The sequence below is a fragment of the Trachurus japonicus genome, chromosome 5 (genome assembly GCF_045865225.1).
Source record: "Trachurus japonicus isolate A0001 chromosome 5, Traja_1.0".
NCBI lineage: Eukaryota > Metazoa > Chordata > Actinopteri > Carangiformes > Carangidae > Trachurus > Trachurus japonicus.
Genome location: NC_140911.1, coordinates 33,017,296 through 33,037,086, shown reverse-complemented (window position 1 = coordinate 33,037,086; position 19,791 = coordinate 33,017,296). Strand labels below are relative to the sequence as shown.

General features: G+C 39.4%; 1 protein-coding gene across 1 annotated transcript; it reads left to right on the top strand.

Annotated features, from left to right (window-relative positions):
- The first annotated feature begins 4,076 nt into the window (after positions 1–4,076).
- Positions 4,077–19,595, top strand: LOC146988002 (dual specificity calcium/calmodulin-dependent 3',5'-cyclic nucleotide phosphodiesterase 1B-like). The gene is made up of 14 exons (XM_085777571.1): positions 4,077–4,350; positions 6,535–6,648; positions 7,494–7,676; positions 8,143–8,209; positions 8,350–8,466; positions 8,763–8,903; positions 9,918–10,018; positions 13,349–13,474; positions 14,945–15,046; positions 15,260–15,380; positions 17,042–17,123; positions 17,430–17,547; positions 18,500–18,636; positions 19,035–19,595. The coding sequence occupies exons 1-14, from the start codon at positions 4,298–4,300 to the stop codon at positions 19,130–19,132; spliced, it is 1,560 nt and encodes a 519-aa protein (XP_085633697.1). The 5' UTR covers positions 4,077–4,297; the 3' UTR covers positions 19,133–19,595.
- Positions 19,596–19,791: the final 196 nt, after the last annotated feature.

The window sequence follows — 19,791 nt, the reverse complement described above, 5'->3', positions numbered from 1 at the left end:
TGGCAGATCCTGAAAGCAGCACATTATCAAGTCTGTATACAGTAGAATTAAACAGTATGAGTGTGATTGTGTACATGAAGGGTTAAAGAAAAAAAAAACAGATGAGGAAAAAAATTGAAAAAGTGACATTGAAGGGAAAATTAATAGAATTACAGTCAGTAATCAAAGATATAAAAATAAGACCAAGTTTGTATGAAAGCTTCATTTTTCTGTCATTTCCTTTTAAGTGCTGAGGGAACAGCCAGATATTGTGGAGTTGCTCATTCTTATTTAATCATATTTCACACCAGGCACCTTCCAGCTTCATATGATGTTCCCTTTTTGTGATTTTAACATTTCACATTTCCTTTTTTCTACTCTCTCTGATGTAGAGGAGTCTGTTTTCTCATCACTAGGGCTTGATATGATATATCCAATCCAATCCAATTCTTTTTATTTATAAAGCACAATTTTAAATAAACACAAAGTTTCCAAAGTGCTGTACAATGAAATAAAAATCATAAAACATACTAAAAGGGCAAAATACTAAAGGTTATAGACACAATAAAACTAAATAAATAAATAGACTGTCCAATATATGATATATTACACATTTCACTCCGCCTCTTCAGCTTTTTTAAGCAGTGTGTAAATAATTTATCAGCGGTTAAAAGATTATAATGTAATTGCAAGCACATGGAAGTTATTTATTTATTTATTATTGCTCAATGTGTCAGAAATAATGCGATGGTCATGTGTGTTCCTGCTGATTCAAGTTTTGCATGCAAATGAGCTATTCCCTTGCAGCCCCACAGTTTATCCTGTTCCAAGACTCTGAGGACAGTTAATGGTGGAAACTCTGGTCCTGATATAAAGACTCTACTGATTGTGTTTATGACGCAGAGCCACCCCTGCTGACTTGTGCAACACTGATTACACACACACACACACACACACACACACACACACACACACACACACACACACACACACACACAAACACACACACACAAAAGCATGATAATACCGTACACACTCTGCAAATACAGTATACAGTACATTAAGAGAGGGAAGGACTACATGTATCGGAGTGTAATCAGAGAAGCTATACACACAGACACACACATTCAAACAGAAGACAATCACACATGCTGGATTTACAGCAGCACACAGAGGCATACGATACAAACACTGACAAACACACACATCATCTGCAGCAGCATTCAGAGCCAGAGGTCATGACACCGACTTGTAAAATACACAGAGCAGATGATAGACATCTCAGCCTGGTGACATGGGGGACCACACTGGAACGGTAGGACAATGCTTCCAATGTTTTTTCTTGCTTTTACTTTACACCTTTTGCATACAACTTTATTTACAGTCACATTCCCTGGTGTTAGAAGCTGTAGAGTCACAGAGGGGTTAGATTTGCTCATTAAGTACACAGTGTTGTGCAGCAGTGAGATGGCACTGAATTTTCTCTAACACACAGGCATAGTTTGTATGCTTCTTATCACATCTACAGTAATCCGAGTGCATATGAGTTCACCCAATTCAGCCCACTCATTTAGCCTCAGCAATGCATTTTTGCGGTTTATCTCCTTGAGGTGTTACTGTAACACTGCATCCATGCCACTAAAATGGAAATATATAGATTGTGTTGCTGACAGCTTTGAAAAATTGCTAAAAATGACTGAAAGCACGGGTCTATGACTGAAACAAGAGTCTTTGAGTTGTCATAGCTGTGATAAATGGTGATAAATGGTGCTTAATGCTCATGTTCACAATGAGACTAGCAAGCAGAAAATGTTTAGCAGGTACAAGTTTTGCCATTATCGGGGTGTCGTATAGCTTACTGCGCAGGTGCCCCATAGGCTGAGGGTGTAGTCAGCTGCAGCTGGCCCTGGTTTGATTCCCATCTCTGCCTCTACATTTCCTATCTGTCCGATCAATTAAAGGCAAAAAGGCCAAAAAAAAAAGCTTAATAAAAGTTTTGTCATTATGGTGTAAAGCACTCTGTGCTACATTTTATTTGTATGAAAAGTGCTCTGTAAATAAAGTCTGATTGATTATCACCAGCATCATCATACTTTAGCATCATGCTAACATTTGCCAATTTATTTATTTATTTTTAACATTTGCTAATTACACAAAGCATACCGTAGCAGAAGCTGACAGAGCCAAAAAAAAAAGGTGTAAATTTAAATGATTGGAGTGTGATCACAAATCATCCAGAGGGAGCCATATACATTTGCGTATAAGTGAGTCAAGACATTTCACTAAAAGAATTAACATTATCTAAGCTGTGAGAGCCTCAAACAACATAGTCTACCATCCCCCTCAGTGTTTTAGGGTGGAGACAGAAAACTGAAAATACACCCAAACTCTCTGCATGCTTTCATACCACAGGAGGTAGCCTACAGCTAAGTGGGGAAACATGATTTTTGTGATTTGGATGCACCAGCCTTTAATCAAACCCAGATGGCTGATTGGGTGTGAAATTCATCCCAGAGAACAGGGAAGCTTTAGTGGGAGATGTTAAACTTTTGACCACTGTGCTCAGTGAAATACCTTTTGATTTGGGTGAAATATGCATGATTTACTGTTGTAAAAAAAATAAAAAAATGGCTGCCCCTCAGCAGCCTCAGTACATTTTATTCCCATGGAGCCACACGAAACATTTCGATGTGATTGATAGTGCCACTAAGTCAGATTTCTCTCTCTGAAGTGTAGAGGCTGTGAGTAATAATTGAGCCAAGTCACAGGGTGGACGGAGGGAGATCAGAGGGTGTATGTTCGTCATCATCACAGGGAGGCCGAGAAGATGATGGACAAATGGTGGTGGGGGCGGGGCGGGGGGGGATAAAAAGCAATAGTGTAAGGAAAAAAAAGTTTGGCAACCACACAATGGGAAATGACTGAGTTTAGATGTTTTTACAGTAAGTGGCTGACACTGACGCTGAAGGAGTGGGCTTAGCTGCTGCTAATTGACAGTTTTTAATGGACATTACGGTGTGAATGAGTCTGTGGATTCTCTGTCTTTAAACATTAGTTATTTATTTTCTTTTGGCGCGAGAAAAGCAACCATGGTGACACATGAGATGGAGAATCATATGTTGTGATGTTGCTTCTCCTCATCTCTGCAATACGTCGCGCCATGTCAAAGAGCATGGGAGCATGAGAGTCAGCCTGACCCAGCAGTCAAGGCAGGACAAGCAAGGAGGGAGAACGACAGCAGGCAGGGGGTTTTCCCAAGCCATGTCGTAGCACAGCTCTCACAATGCTCCAGAAATAAAGACCAGTAGTGGATTTAAGACCTGCATCTGTAAAAGTGTGTAGGGACGACTCTCATTGTCTTGTCTCTGCATATTGAAGATTTGTGTGCTGTCCTTTTTTGGACTTATAGATGGTTTTTTTTTCATTCTTTCCTTCTTTTTTGGTCAGACATTAAAAAAACACTCGGTTGACATTTATTGATGAGGCATGTCAGTGAAGAAGTTTTGGCTCTACAGTTCAAATAAATTACTGAAATAATTTTAATTATGATTCCAGCCTCTGTGCCATGGCTGTTTTAGTATGTAGTAATTTCATCTTCTTGACATGTTAAATCATTTTCTTTATGCATTACAACTTTTGTAGAAAGTCAGGGCTAACAAAAAAAAAAAAAAAAAAAAAAAAATTAAAGTGTCCATTCCCTCCCTGCACAGCAGTACTGAGAACAGTAGTTAACCTATCTGGCTGTTGTGGGTGGTTTTCGAGGACAAGCTTTGTTTATGTTTCTTGGTTCGGGTGACTGGTGGGTTTCAGTGAAAGACAGTCTCTGTGTAGTTCCCTGATTTGCGGCTGCGGTGGAAAATTCTCATTTGGGATTTGAGTACACACGGCTTGAAAGCCTCGCAGTCAACACTTCATCAGTGAGCCAGGTCAACTAACTCACTTCACACAACGGATGTACACATATACACAAACACTCACTCACTGACAAAGACACGCACACACACCAAGCACTCTCTCTCTCCGTCCCCCTCTCTCTCTCTCTCTCTCACTCACTCACACACATACTGACACAGTCTGGACCTGCCCAACCAATCAGAGTGAAGTGGAGTAGGTCCCCCAGAAGTGGGTGGGAGAGCTGTTGAAACAGAAGTCTGTCTCAGGACACACAAAGTTTGCGTTGGTGGTTTGGAGAACTTTTATGCTTACTACTTTGCAATTATTTTCATTTTTCATCCTCCTGTTGTTGTTTTTTTGTTTTGTTTTTTAATTTTTTTTTTATTGAACTCTGGGGTCCATTAGGGCACAGCTTGAGTGTGGAATGACTGAACTGGTGCGAATCCGTAAGAAACGGCTGCAGATCCCCATCTCTAGGTAAGACAGAGGGGGCTAAGATTAGTACAGATAATACCATATTCAGCTATCTACATGTTCAGCCTCTCTGTTAGTGCATAAATAAGGCTGGGGATCTTTATCAAACATGCTACATCTTTATACTTAACACAATTATAAAGTGTTTGGTTCAGATAGGCAGTGTCTGTATCTGTCTCTGATAGTCTAGTTTTCTTATTTTGCAGCAATGGAAAGATGTGACTCAAAAAAACCACCAGCAGTGAACAGTGATGATTGATATGCATCCCACCACATAGCCTGTTTTGTTGACCCAATTCATATATATATATATATATATATATATATATATATATATATATTGATAGACACACCTTCAGGAAATGTAGAGCAAAAAATGAGAAGGCTATTCTTACCTTAAAAAGTAACGTTTTACAAAGATGGCTACCCTTCTTTTCAAAGATTTCATGCTGAGTTCATCAAGATTGTCTCCAAATATAGCTATTCTTTTGCAGCATCTGAACATACCACTTGTTGCTCCTATAGTTGTGTGAACACACATCATACTCATGCGCTTGCGTGGGAGGGAAATGTGCTGCAGAGGTGATGGGTCATGTGGTTTTGTTTTGGTTAACACACTGATGTATTGGTGTCTACAGGTTTTACAGCTTCAAAAGCTGCTGATTGTTATCGGGTCATTTATAGGGTTATTTTGACAGAAATTCACACATTTATTTTCACCATGTTTGTCAGTATTAACGTGTGAAATCTAATGAACGTGTTAAGGGCAATTGGGGATATAATGTGGGTTTTTATGTCTTTGTATTTTTTAAGAAATTCATTTGAAGATTTGTGCTGACCGAGCTGATACCACTCAGACACCTCTATACTGTGCTGATGCACACTCAGAAAGAATGACACTATGCAGTGTGTAGATTCAAACACAAAGTCTGAGCCAAAGGGAGATTTGTCTCTATAAACAAAGTTTCCCAAGTGCACTTGACGAGTAATTTCCTGTAAACGTCCTGTCAGGGGCTCTTCTACGGCGAAGAGTTGGAACAAAAAAGACTGTGTTATCACAAAAGATTACTTTAGATTGAAAGTGAGCGGTGGTATTCAGATGCATGCTATTTTTATGACTCAACAGCTTTTGAAAGCCCGTGCCAGCGTGATAAACACTTGAAAAGCTGTGAGCGTCTCATCCCCAGGAGCTGGCTCCACAGCGTGGCCTGGCGCAGTTTGAATACAATCGTTCTGGTCACGGCACCATACGGGCAGTCCACCAAAATGCTTAAGAGGAATTATCCGTGGCACAAATGTGTTATCATATCAAATAAACCTCTCTTTCAAACGGCCATGGAGAATATGAAATCCTATTAAAGTCTAAAGGTTCCAGTTGTGTAAACTGAGAGTGAGATTCCTCATCAGATGCTGTATTATCTACTCAAGCTTTTGGATGTATAACTGAGATAAGATTACATTAATATACTGCAGGCGGGTCACCGGTCACACTCGAGGTGACATCTACTCCAAGCATTTGCTTTTTATTATCCTGCAGTAGATTAATGCGTTTCCATCAGTTCTCTTTTCTAATTTGATTAAAAGTTTTTAAAACCATGTGAGCAGCATGTTCTCAGATGGGATCAGAATGTGGCCAACACTTAAAAACTCAAAAACATGATTCTTCTCGGAGCCCACTTTGACAAAATGTGGGTTACATAAGACCCTGACCATGGGAAGTTTTCCTCTCATGGAAAATTTGGCACTAACGATGCCCTTTTGCCACTGGCTTTCTTTGGACAGCTTGGCATTTAAATCGCTTCCAAATAAACTCTTTCCGCTCACTAGGAAATATCTCAACCTGTTGTTAAGGGACTCCTCGGACCTTGTTTCTGTCGCTCAGGACAACGGCAAGTGCTGTCAATTCGCAGAGCAATTCACAGAGCCGTGATTAGGAAGCTTCTATCACACAAAGCCATTTTGTTCAGACCTTTCTCCTGTAGCTAAAACTTTTATTGCTGAACCCAATGTGATTTAATGTGAAGACTTTGATGCCAACCTGCTGTAAGATCCAACCATTTTCACACAGTGCCTGGCAGTGATTGCTGTTTTGAGAGGTGAAACAGCATCTTACTGACAAAAAGGGTATCTTTCATTTTATTTTATTTTTTTGAACACGTCCAAACACATGATTATATTTCCTTTCAGGCTGAGGAGCATGCTGAAACAGCTGGAGGAGAAAGATGTCGACTTTGAAGAGATCAAAAAGAATCTGGATTTCACAGCGTCGTTACTAGAGGCAGTCTACCTTGATGGATCAAGGTAGACTACAATAAGACAAAATCCTTCTGAAAACCAAAGCTAATTAATTGACATTTTCATTATCGATCATGTATCTTGGTCTGCACCTCATGCTTATAATATTCCCTATTTAAAGCAGCCATTTATTATCTTCCACAAAGCAATGACAGATTAGTTCCAAGCTCAAAAGAACAAAAGACTGGAACATTACTTTCGATATTTTACATATGGATGCACAATACATTTGTTGTTTAACAAAGTGCTGTGAGCTTACCTAGGCTACCTACTGCTTGACAGCAGCAACTTTCTCATCACTATGTATGCAAAAACCCAAGCTAACTTTGTGCTAAGCTAAACTAAGATGAGACAATAAACTAAGCTAAACCAAGCTTAATGTGGCTTTATGTGACCTTTACTGGACTTATCAAACTGTCAGCGTTTATAAGCTTGTTAAATTTTAATGTTACTGAATTTAGAGATGCTTGAGCCATTGTTACATTTACAAGATGAGAGGTTATGCTGAACTTGCAATATTTTTTTAGACTAGTTAGCAATAGCATAACTGCATTTTTACTTTCCTTGGGTCAAAGTACTAATTACTGGAAAACAATAACAGAGATAAGCTGAAATTGTATACATATATATATATATTTATTATTTGTATTTATTTTTTAGCAACATGTAACTTTTAAAGGTTACCAGGAATATCACTGCTATGTGGAGAAGTTTTATATTGCCAAAATTGCCATCGTGGTATCCTTCCACTGAAGAATAAATGTATCATTTTGTCCTGTCATTTGCTATTGACTCTATGACTTTGTATCAACAGTTTGTGTGTGTGTGTGTGTGTCTGTTGTCTCTCTTAGGCAGTGTTTGGATTCTGAAGACGATCTCCAGCAGCTGCAGTCAGACGGGGTTCCTTCGGAGGTCACCGACTGGCTGGCATCCACCTTCACCCAGAGGGTTCGACGGCCTGTGCGACGCTCGGATGAGAAGCCCAAGTTCCGCAGCATCGTCCATGCAGTGCAGGCTGGGATATTTGTGGAGAGGTATGACAATATATTTGCTCAATTTATAATTTTTCAGCATCATTAAAAGGTTAATGTTATAATAGTTGTGATTTTAGGTTAATCCAAGTTGTGCGTGTGTATACACTGTATATCACTTTGCAGGAAAGACACAGAAGCAGGCATACAGCTATAGTTGTATGACACATAAATACAATAATATAAGGACATGATCTTCTTATACCATAAAACTCACATAGTAAATGACTGATTTCCATATCTGTACTATAACTCTAATATAAGCTTATACAGTGTTGGTACAGCTACAGAAAATACAGACAGCTGCACTGCACTGTGAAACATTAACCTCCTTTTCTCTTTAAAACATCCTTCCAAAGAGGACAGGGACTTTAGAGGATTTATATAAACAGCTCCTGAGTCTAGTTCACTGCACAGTGTCAACATCTGAACTTTAACTGAACTCAACATAAACATTGCATTATTCCAGGATGTTCAAGAGGGCCTACACTGCAGCCATGCCAGACCAACCTGCTGTGGTTATAAACTGCCTCAGGGTAAGCCCCCACTATTCATAAATCTCAAAGTGGGTTGTGTGTTTTTGTAATAAATCGGGCATTACAAAAAAGATAGTAGGCTATACACAGCACACAAGTATGCATCAATAATGCAGTCACTCTCCTCTCGTTCCCCTCAGGATGTCGACCGCTGGAGCTTCGACGTGTTTGCTCTGAATTCGGCCAGCTCTGATCACGCACTGCAAACTCTTTTCTTTGAGCTGATCACCAGATATGAGCTCAACAGCCGTTTCAAGGTCTTTGAGTTTGAGATTGAAACTTTCCATGCATGTTTTAAAATTATAGATATGCATGAGTATCAGTGCTCTGGATGAAAAACAGTTAATATCGTCAACCACGGCCCATGTAGCCTCCACTTCTGTGGAAAACTTGTGTTGTAATTTGCAGATATAATCAGGCATATGGGTTTTATTAACAGTTTGTAGTGTTTGAAGAAGCAGTGGGCTGCCAGATTATGTGCACAAATTGACACAAACCCTTGAACCTTGGATTTTTAAACACACTTGTAATGATTATGTAATGTATTTTGCAGATCCCCATCTCGTGCCTGACAGAATTCCTGTCTGCACTGGAGAGAGGATACTGCAAACACAACAACCCCTATCACAGCCACGTTCACGCTGCTGATGTGACTCAGACACTACACTGCCTGCTGCTGCGCTCAGGACTTGTGGTACGCTGGACTCATTAACATTTAGTGTTAATTCATACTTTTTAGAATTCTTTGTTGTAATGATTTTTAATGTTCTTTTCATTGTGCTTTTCTTTTTCTCCTCAATATCAGCAAATTCTATGAAAAAGTCAAAACCAACAATATACTGTTTCCCAATAGTTTCCTCAATACTTATTTATGACATTATGCTAACATTATATTGATACATTACCATGACAACTAACATCTTCCTGTCAAAAAGAAGCAGATTTTTATGTTGCTGTTTTTGGTAACACTTTACTTGACGCCTATCTCTATAACACATTATAACCCTACTTATAATGAGTTATAATGCAGTTATAGCACTGTATAACTATAGTTATAAACACTCATAAATTATCATAATGCTTTATAACAATAAGCACACTATAAAGCATCTTATCATGACTTATAAGGTCAGGTATTATAATAGGTTATAATTGTTAGTAACTCACTGACAATGACCACATCGATAATGCATTACGGTATTAATATAGTTATAATGTGTTATAATTGTCTTATAAACATCTATAACTATCATTATAAACACTCATTAATTATCATAAGGCTTTATAACAATAAGCATAAGACATTAGTATTATAATAGAGTTATAATGCTCTATAATGTGTTATGCTTATTGTTATAAAGCCTTATGATAATTTATGAGTGTTTATAATGATAGTTATACACGTTTATAAGCCAATTATAACACATTATAACTATATTTATAATGCATTATAAATGTGGGCGTTGTCAGAGCGTTACTAACAATTATAACTTATTATAATACCTGACCTTATAAGTCATGATAAAATGTTTTATAGTGTGTTATGAAGCATTATGATCATTTATGAGTGTTTATAACTATAGTTATTCAGTGTTGTAACTGCATTATAACTCATTATGAATATGGTTATAATGTGTTATAGAGATAGGCGTCAAGTCAAGTGTAACCCTGTTTTTGTTTTTTTTGTTTCATCTCTATGTCTATGAAGCACTGGCTGACGGAGCTGGAGGTGATGGCGTCGTTGTTTGCTGCAGCCATCCACGACTACGAACACACGGGAACCACAAACAACTTTCATATCCACACAAAGTAAGCTCCTTTATCTGGAACACGTTTTATTAACCCTGTCCTATAAAGCGGCAACTATATTTACGCCACATCCTGTTGTGAAACTGTAGAATAGAGGGGGATGTCAGGGAATGTAGAAACAGTAGGGTAGAACGACTTTGTGCAGTTTTAGGAGGGCACTCTAAAACACAAACACATCTTTGTGGAGGGAACACAGTATTTTTAGATGTTGATTTTCCACATAGGAGGGCTGAAGAACGCAGTCTCCTGGCACCCATCATCATCATCATGCTTTATCTTGGGAAAAAAGGACAAAGATGCGTGTCCACAATAAGAGAAAATGTCTTAGTTACAGTATCTAAACAGCCTCTGTCAGAAAGTCAGACTTCTTCCTAATGACAGCTTCAAATACTATCAAATGCTCATCTCCTTTACTGATGGATACAACTTTGTTGAGTAAACAATATGACACAAAAAAAGGGGACCGATGGTTGACTATAAATGCAGACAGATGTTTTTTTTGACCATGTAATTTAATTGTAATTATTGGAAAAAACTGAAAAGACAGTGTTTGATCTGTCCATTTTTGATTTACTCGGTAATTACAATGAATTGCTTCCTGACATCATAGTATGACATACATCACAGCTGCAATCAGTGCACAGCAGCTGAGCTCGACAATTTTCAAGACAAGAAGGCAAAAGGAAAAGAAAATAAGAAAAAGGAAAAAAAGATGAAAATACAAAACTAAATGACTAATGATGTATTCATTTTAAATTAAATGCAGTGGTACTTTCAAGGACATCCCGCTGAGGAAATCAACAACTCTGCAAGACATTTACAATGGAGCTGGATTTGCTAGAGATGAGATCTGGAACCCACAGTTCCTATTATATTAAGGTTTTGTTCTTCCCCGCAGCCCAGCAGAAAGTCTGCAGGCATCTGTGGTTCATAGACAAACAACCAAAATCAACCAAACCAGTCAACCAATGTGGGGCCTGGCCTGGGGTTGTAGTTGTGATGTAGCTGAACAAAACTCTGGTCATCAGTGCAAAAGAGGTCATGTCGGGTCCTGGTGAAAAGCTTGCATTTTCCTTAAAGGGATAGTTCAACATTTTGGCAAATCGACCCATTGCCATAATCCCTATAGTAATAGCAGTAAGTTTGTTACCTTTAATTGTCGGTGCAAGCTATTTTTAGAACAGCTGAGCCGAGCCGCGAGCTGCTCAGAGCTACGCTATACGGAGGCTAATGGGATTTCTTGGTTTCCCTAATCAAACTCATCAAATACACAATCCAACAACTCCAAAACACTCTCGTGGACAAGTTGTGACCTGCACACACGCTATGAGATAATAACGAAACGTTACAAGACAGAGTTGTTTTCAAGGTAAATTCATGCAAAACAGCTGATGTGCATTCATTTCGGGGGCAGTTTTTCGCAAGCAGTCTCTAAATTTACCTCGAAAACAACTTGGTCTAGTAATGTTCTGTCATTATCTCATAGTGTGGTGAATGTGCAGGTCACAACTTGTCCTCGAGAGCATTTTGGAGTTGTTGGATTGTGTATTTGATGAGTTTGATTAGGGAAACCAAGAAATCCCATTAGCCTCCATATAGCGTAGCTCTGAGCAGCTCACGGCTCTGCTCTGCTGCTCTAAAAACAGCTTGCACTGACTAATAAAGGTAACGAACCTACTCCTAAAACTATAGGGATTATGGCAATGGGCCAATTTACAAAAATGTTGAACTATCCCTTTAAGGCTGATAGGGTGATCCTAGACTTCTTGGCCCACAGAGTTTCAAGCCTTGTCGTTGTATATTCTTTGCAGCACTACATCTCTGTTAGGTTACTACCTTGATGGCCATGATGAGTGTACAGGCTAGCTGCTGGAACACTTCTCCCCTCAGGCTCTTTAGAGGCACAAACTGGTACACACACTCTCCGCCATCGGGCCGTTGGTAGGTTTTGTTTTTCAGAAGTCCTTTCCTCAAAGTGAGAAGGTCCCACTGGCATTACAGGCCCAGTGCCGCAGGACTGAATCTCTGTCTCTGTACATGGCTGGCTGGCACTCAACAGTGCTGGCACAAGGGAAGGACAGCACTAACGACAGGGTCAGCTCCCTGAAGTGCTATTAAGTCATCAGTGGATCACTCTGGAGAAGCAGAGATAGCATGCTGGACAGTCGACCCTACATCTGCAGCTGCTCCCTGTACAGAGTCTTGGCACAGGAGTTAAGAGGAGAATCAAACCAACTACTACTTTGCCCTGAGATGGATCCTGCCTGGACGAAGCATCTGCACTTTACTAGGCCTGACCTTGGTATCATCTTGCTTCTGGGACACCACTGCCCCCAGACAATCATGGCTAGCATCCACCTCTCAAATGAAAGACAGTGTGAAATTAGCTAATGCAGGCGTAAACACTAACCTTGCCTTAAGATTCTGTGGGAAAGCTGTGCCCACACTGGGGGAGGGGGTCCAGAGCAGACATCCCTTCTGGGTAACCTCCTAGCCTGCATGGTGTTAGATCAGCAACGCCCTCACAGAGAGGTGCAGTAAGATTGGCATAGCTCGCCGCTCCATTTCAGCCTCCAGCTGTTGGATCAAGTCCTCCAATCCTGCAGACCGAGGCTAAAACAAGGTAGACTCAGTCAGAACAGGCAGAGTTTATAGAAGCTCTTCAACATCTGCTGTTATGTTTAAACCATACAAAGAACAAAACAAATTCTAGTCAAAGCAAAAAAAAAAAAAAAACTAATCTTTTTCTCATAAGTCCCTCTAAACCCTCTAAACTGTGTCCGAATAAATAACTCCAGAGTACATGTTTTTTCCACTGTCACCATTAGAAATCAATGAAAACAACATAGAGTCCAGCTGTGACCGCCTGTGCCACTCAGACTACAAACGATTTCAGCTCTGACTTAGAAGCATTTTTACAAGAGTTGTATTCATTGTGTGGTTTAACTGCATTGGCAGAGGCTTCAAAACTGGAAGACTTTTCATGGTGTACTTTTAAACAGTCTAATAAAGAAGATTATGCAAATGGGTCAGTGGACAAGAAATACCTGATTGAGAAATTAGTTAATTAACTTGCCAGACTCAGTCATTAATACCTACATGTGCCAATTTTTATCGCATCCCACTCTCCAGGCACTTCTGAATCCACCATTACAGACCTGCAGTCATTGTGCTTTAATGACTCCCTCAGGACTCTGCTTTTATCCCACTCTTCTCCGCCCCATACTTCTACAGTTTTACACACTTATATTCTTCAACTTAGCGATCAATTTGTGTCTTGTTCTACTTTGTCCTCCTCTCTACCTCTCATGCCTCCTCATTCTTTTACAGGTCTGAGTTTGCATTGATCTACAACGATCGGTCGGTACAAGAAAGCCATCACTTGAGTGCAGCGTTTCGGCTGCTGCAGGACGACCAAATGAACATCTTCACTAATTTGACAAGGGAGGAATGGATGTAAGATGACAACTTTCTTATACCTGAGAGTGTCTTAGTTATTCACTTAAAAAAGATGTTTGTTTCCATATTTACAGAGAATACAGTAGCTAAGAAAAGATCAAAATGCTGGAATGATAATTTATCTGATTACTGTTGATATTACCAGGCAAAGAGAATACAGTAGACTTCTGCATTGCATTTTCACCAGTGATCAAATAATCACAGTGAGATAGAGGCAGAGTTTTTTTTTTAACTGAGTTTTCACCAAATAGAAAGAGATGAGAACATTTCAAAGGGTGTGTGCACACACCACACCACACACACCACACCACACACAACACAAACAACCAATATTTTTTTAATCAAAGTTTTCAAAGCTAGCTAATTGCTCTGTTGTGCCATACTGTGTTGTATACAATAGGATTGTTTGCCATTTGGACAGTTTGATGTGTCAGTAACATCCTCTCTGTGGGCACTTTAGTTTTAGTAACACACACACACACACACACACACACACACACACACACACACACACACACACACACACACACACACACACACACACACACACACACACACACACACCATAGTGTAAAACTTGATACGCATTAGCCTGCAGCTAAAAATAGTCCCCGACCGATTAACTATGTATTTCTGTTTGAGTAACGTTTGCTAAAGCCTACAGAGCCCAACATTTAGCCTTAAAAAGTGTAATAATAACCCTGTTAAATTATGCTTCAAGAAGAAAGGTGGAGTTTAAGGAGGGTGTCAGACAAGGTAGTGAAGCCAGAACTGATTGAAACACTCAGATGAATTCTTCATGACAACAGCTGGGGTGACATATTGGCAGTGATGGGGGCAAAATCCCATGAGGGGATTTGTCCTTCAATAAGTCTTTCCATAGCTCCTGCTCTAGCCTCCCCTCAACTTTGACCTCCTAAGATAAAATTTCTCTATTATGAATCAATAAAGCATCGCATTACTATCACTATAGCGACTCATTCACTAATCGACAGTGGAGGAGTTTCCACCAACAATCAGAGATTGGGGGATAAACTTGTCAATTCTATATGATAGTTTGTGATGTATAATTTAAACCAATGGTCATTGATTATGACATTAAACTAAGTAAGCCAAGAGTGTAAACAATCCCCTGCACAGACACTGTTGGTGTAGGCTAAACAGTTTATATATTCATGGAGTCTGAAGCCTCATGTATCATAGATTTAGTATGGGACTGTGTTATTCATGGAAGAGCTCTGCAGATATCAGCTAAGATAAACACCAGCACTATACCCTGATGGGCTTTTCTAGCCGCCAGTGTAACCATGGGAACAAGAAAATCCATCAGGGAAACTTAAAAGGTTACAACCCGACGAGTCGCCTTGCCTGCCTTTTTTTTTTTTTTTTTACTCTATACAACTCCTAACCATCACACAAGGTCAACTAATAAAGTGTGTGTGTTTGTTTGTGTGTGTGTTTGTTTAGGGAGCTGCGATCACTGGTTATAGAGATGGTGTTGTCCACAGACATGTCCTCCCACCTACTGCAAGTCAAAGCCATGAAATCCTGTCTACAACAACAAGAGCGGTAACATTAATGGACTGGGCTGTAGTTTCCACTGTGTTGTGTAATCACAAGGTCACAAAGTCAATGTTCACTGTAGATTCTTATTTGAAAAATATTCTACAGGCAAATTACTGTCACTGGCTGGTGTCACGTCTGCTTTTCAGACATACTGTATCTGTGGGGCACGACGGCACAGTAACAAAAACAAGAGTTGCATTATGCTTTCTCCATCAGGATTGACAAGCCCAAAGCACTGTCTCTGTTACTTCACACGGCTGACATAAGCCATCCGTCCAAGCCCTGGGCTCTGCACTCTCGCTGGACCAAAGCCCTGATGGAGGAGTTTTTCAGGCAGGTAGGAACTCTAATAGACCTGAACTGTCAATGTGAAGGGTTCATCACTTCATCATCTTTTCTTTACTTGCACAATCATTTATCAGGGTTGAAGGAATAATTCAACATTTTAGAAAATACCTACTTAGTCACTTTCTTGCAGTGAGTTACATAATAAGACTGATGTCACTATAATAAGCACCTGTAATTGGGATCTGGTTAGCATAAACACTGGGAGTAAGGGGAAGCAACACTAGAATCCACCTGCCAGCATCTCAAAAAATCATTAACTAATACATTGTGACTCTTTAATTTGTATACATTGTAACTAATTAAAATTGAGATATTTATTCTGAAAGGCTCCTTGGATTGGATCTCAAGTGCTGTGAAAGCCCTCAGCCAAATGTACATAAAAGAAAGACAAGCATGATTTAGGTGCATGAATTGAAAAGAGAATATAAATAAATACAGAAGACAAAAGATAAAAGGCTATTAGGCTTCTAGCTACTGTATTGTTTTTGCTTGTGCTTGTGTCAGTGCTGTCCGGTCTCGTGTTAAGCATCGACATGAGATTTTAAGTGCAGTAGTGTAGTTTAAGTGTTGTAAAGAGAGCGTTCTCTCTTCTATTCAGATACAGTGTTCACATCATTTCTCAGGAACCACCTACTCCTGATCTCCTCTGACTTGTTTGATCTCTTATTATCTCGGAAATGATTGATGAGTCAAAAGGTTGGACGCCTAATAGCAGCTTTGTAAATGACTCACCGTCTCTCACCGACAGTCTGAAAGCAGGAGAGGGAAACGTTCAAAGAGGCTTCTTACGTCGTAGCTAAAGAAAACAACATAAATACCACCTTAGGTATGAAGGAGAGACAGTCAGAGTCAGGAAGGCCTCTTTGAAAAGTGAACTGATCACTTTGATTGATTTGATGTGATTCAAGATTTAAGTCCAGAAACTATCTATGCAGAGAATCGTGCAGATATGATACATTCGAAATTATGACGTTGCCTCACAAACCTCATGAAAAACTGGAAGTTTGCTCTTCATCCTTGTGGGGTTATGTAACAATGTTATCTAATCAATAAGGTGAAAAATAGAGCCAGTGATCGAAGTTAAACTGAGGTGATGAAAGGCCTACTGCTAGTTACACTCATGTAGGTTGTTGGTGACAATAGGGACAAAAGACCATAATGGTTGTTCCAGGCTGGAGGACTCATTGTGCAAACTGTCAGTCATCATTCTTACAACCTGCCTCAAAGGCCATTTTCAAGTAAAAGCTTTGGCAAAAAGCAGTGAAAGAATTGGCAGGCGTTGTGAGATTGGTACTTTTAACTGAGTGGGTTTCCTGTAAATGCGGAAATAACTTGTATACTGTCATCTCTCTCGCTCTCTGTGTCCTCTATTTTCTGGATTTGAAAAATAACTTATAAAAGATGATGTGCTGAGGAGCCCGACTTGCTTTGAAAATAAGATGTGAGAAACCTCCTTCTGAAAAGCCTCTTAAATGTTTACTGTGTTTCTTTTTTTTTTTAAAAACAAAAGGGTTTGCATTGTTTTCTTTGAATGATCATGAGGTGTCAGGTTACTGGTACTGGAATCAAACAACCTTTAAAGAGTTATTTTCAGGCTGTGTGTGGGATGCCCTTTAAGATATCTTCTCTCTCTCTTTCTATCTTTGTGAGGGTGATAGAGAGGCGGAGCTCGGCCTGCCCTTCTCTCCCCTGTGTGATCGAAAAAGCACCCTGGTAGCCGAGTCCCAGATTGGTACGTCTTAAAAAAACACACACACCTTTCAAAAAACAATTTCTTCCTGTGAAGATATGAACTGCAGCTAAATATATTGTACTGAAGCTTAAACTCACCTTTCATAATTGCACTTTCTCTCTGAATGAAATAAGCCTCTCAGTGTCAAGCTTAATGCTGATTTATGTTCAGTGCTGCATGATATGGCTTTTCGCACCACTGCTAATATTACAGGACCACATTTGAAATTGAATGAGAAAAAGACATTTTCATGGCTCTGTGAAGGCAGACTGTCACATGCTGGTGTTCCTACAATTAATCTTGCAGGTTTTATAGACTTCATTGTGTATCCCACATTCTCTCTGCTGACGGACATGGCTGAAAAGATTGTTATTCCCCTGGTGGAGGAGAATCCAGGTCCACCAGACCCCTGTAACAGACACAGGTATGCACACAGAGAGGACATGTACCACAGGCACACCTGCAGGAGTCACTAAAGCAAGCAGCCAGTTAGCTTAGCTTAGCATAGCGGCTACCTATTTCTCCGACCATACATTTCTTTATTTTTGCGTCCATTAATCCGACCTCCCATTTCTCCGACCCTAACCCTAACCCTAAACCTAGCCGCAACACTGTAGAATAATTTGGATTAATGGGCAGTTGGAGAAATGAGCAGTTGGACTTTTGGGCGGTCGGACTATGCTCCCCCTAATTAAAAGAAAATCAGTCAGCTTTACTGGACACTTACGTGGACACATATAATGATTTTTTTATATTACTTACATATAAATAGACATACAGTTAGAAGAAGGGTTACAAAGAAAGAAAATGGACATCAAGGTAAAGATTCAAGAATGGTACATATTCTTTTGATGGGTCAGATACAGTATAGTGCAAGTATAAGGACCAATACAATACCATGCTTTGTCAAAAGACAAATAAATCTGCCCTCAAGTCTATGCAAAGATCTTTAATTAACTTGTATCATTTTTCTTTATACCTGTTACGGTGTGGTAGTAGTAGGTGCTGGTATGAATTTTGCTATAAGACAGTCAGAAGAGTTGTTTCCCCTGTTTCCTGTCTTCAGTGCTGAGCTAACTAACTCCTGGCTGCAGCTTCATATTCATCAAACAGATATGAGAAGTGATATCAATCTTTTAATCCAACTCTTGGCAAGAAAGCGGATAATTGAATTTCCCAAATGTCAAAGTATTCCTTTAAGAGACATTTAAATCTTCCAATAAAGACAAGAATGTTATAGAGGGCCTTATCTAAACGTTACTGAGAACAAATGAGTAAGAAAACAAAGAAAGATTAAGAAAAAAAGGGTGAAAAGGGGAAATAAAAAAAAGAAAGAAAATGTTTTGGTTTGACGGCAATTTGTAATTTCTCAATAGTAATCTTTGGAAGGAGAGCTCCAGAGGGCTGCAGTGGAGCCTCGCTCACATCACAGCTGAGCTGGTGAGTTTCCGCTCCACATGGACACGACACACTGAAGACAACAAGCTGAAATGGAAGGAAAGTGGCTCCAATGGTACGTGACACAGTGGTGTCTTCACATACAGTCCCTTACCACCGACCAAAACTCATTTTCTTGATGTTGTGCTGGCCGTCACTAATTGAAGAAATTCCTATAGCATAACAACCTTGTCATTTTTCGTACAGCTTTATTATTTTCTGATCACCTATGAAATGTTTGACAACCTCTGCTCAAACAGAATAAAAGTACCTTTTTTATTTTGAGATAAGTAACTGGTTTGGCAGGAACAAAACCACTTAACTCCATAAATGTGCTCAGTTTCCTTGATTTGATTTGTTATTTTACATTCATTTCAAAGTGATCTCATGAGCAGATTAACAGATACAGATATTGTTTCCCTCTCAGCTTAATAAAATTTTCCAATGCCTTTTCCAATATTCTTTATCCCCCAGGATTTTCAGACCCCAGACTGACAAAAGAACAGAGGGCCAGACAAGAGGAGCTGTCAGAAAAATCTCTGCAAGACCCCGACACGGATACAAACCAGTAGACAGGGCTGCATTTGTGATATGTGCTTTTTAACATTAAGTCACTGAGATAAAACCACAATGCCTTCTTATATTATGATAGAGATACAGAAGTGGAGTGGGGGCGGGGCAGGGCAGGGCGGGGAGGGGGAGGGGGAGGGGGTTAATGTTCAGATCATCTTCCCAAGGTAAGATGCCACGTAATCACATAAGTGTCCTCATGTCTTATTTCAAGTGTAGTATACTATGCTAATTTAAATGCAAAGTGTACATGCTGGCCATGTTATACAGTATAGTCCATGTAATTAATTTAATTTGCCACCAACACTTTTATAGTTTGAACTGTACACAAATCATTTAACCCTGCAATAAACCTTGGAAAATGTTTGTCCCATTATGTTGCTTTGCATGGATTAATTATATTTTATTATAAGGCTGGCTTGATTATGGTGGAAGATCATGTTATATAGTTTTTCACTGAAACACGCATTCAGGATTCACATTCCTTATTGCGAGCTGGTAACTTGAGTTAATAATTATAATAATATAATAATAATAATAATCATAATAATAAGTTAAATTTATATAGCACCTTTCAAAAAAACAGACCTTTACAGTGAACAAAACAAGCAAAGAGGGAGGAAACTGTATACATAATCAGGAAAGACCTTACAAAACACAG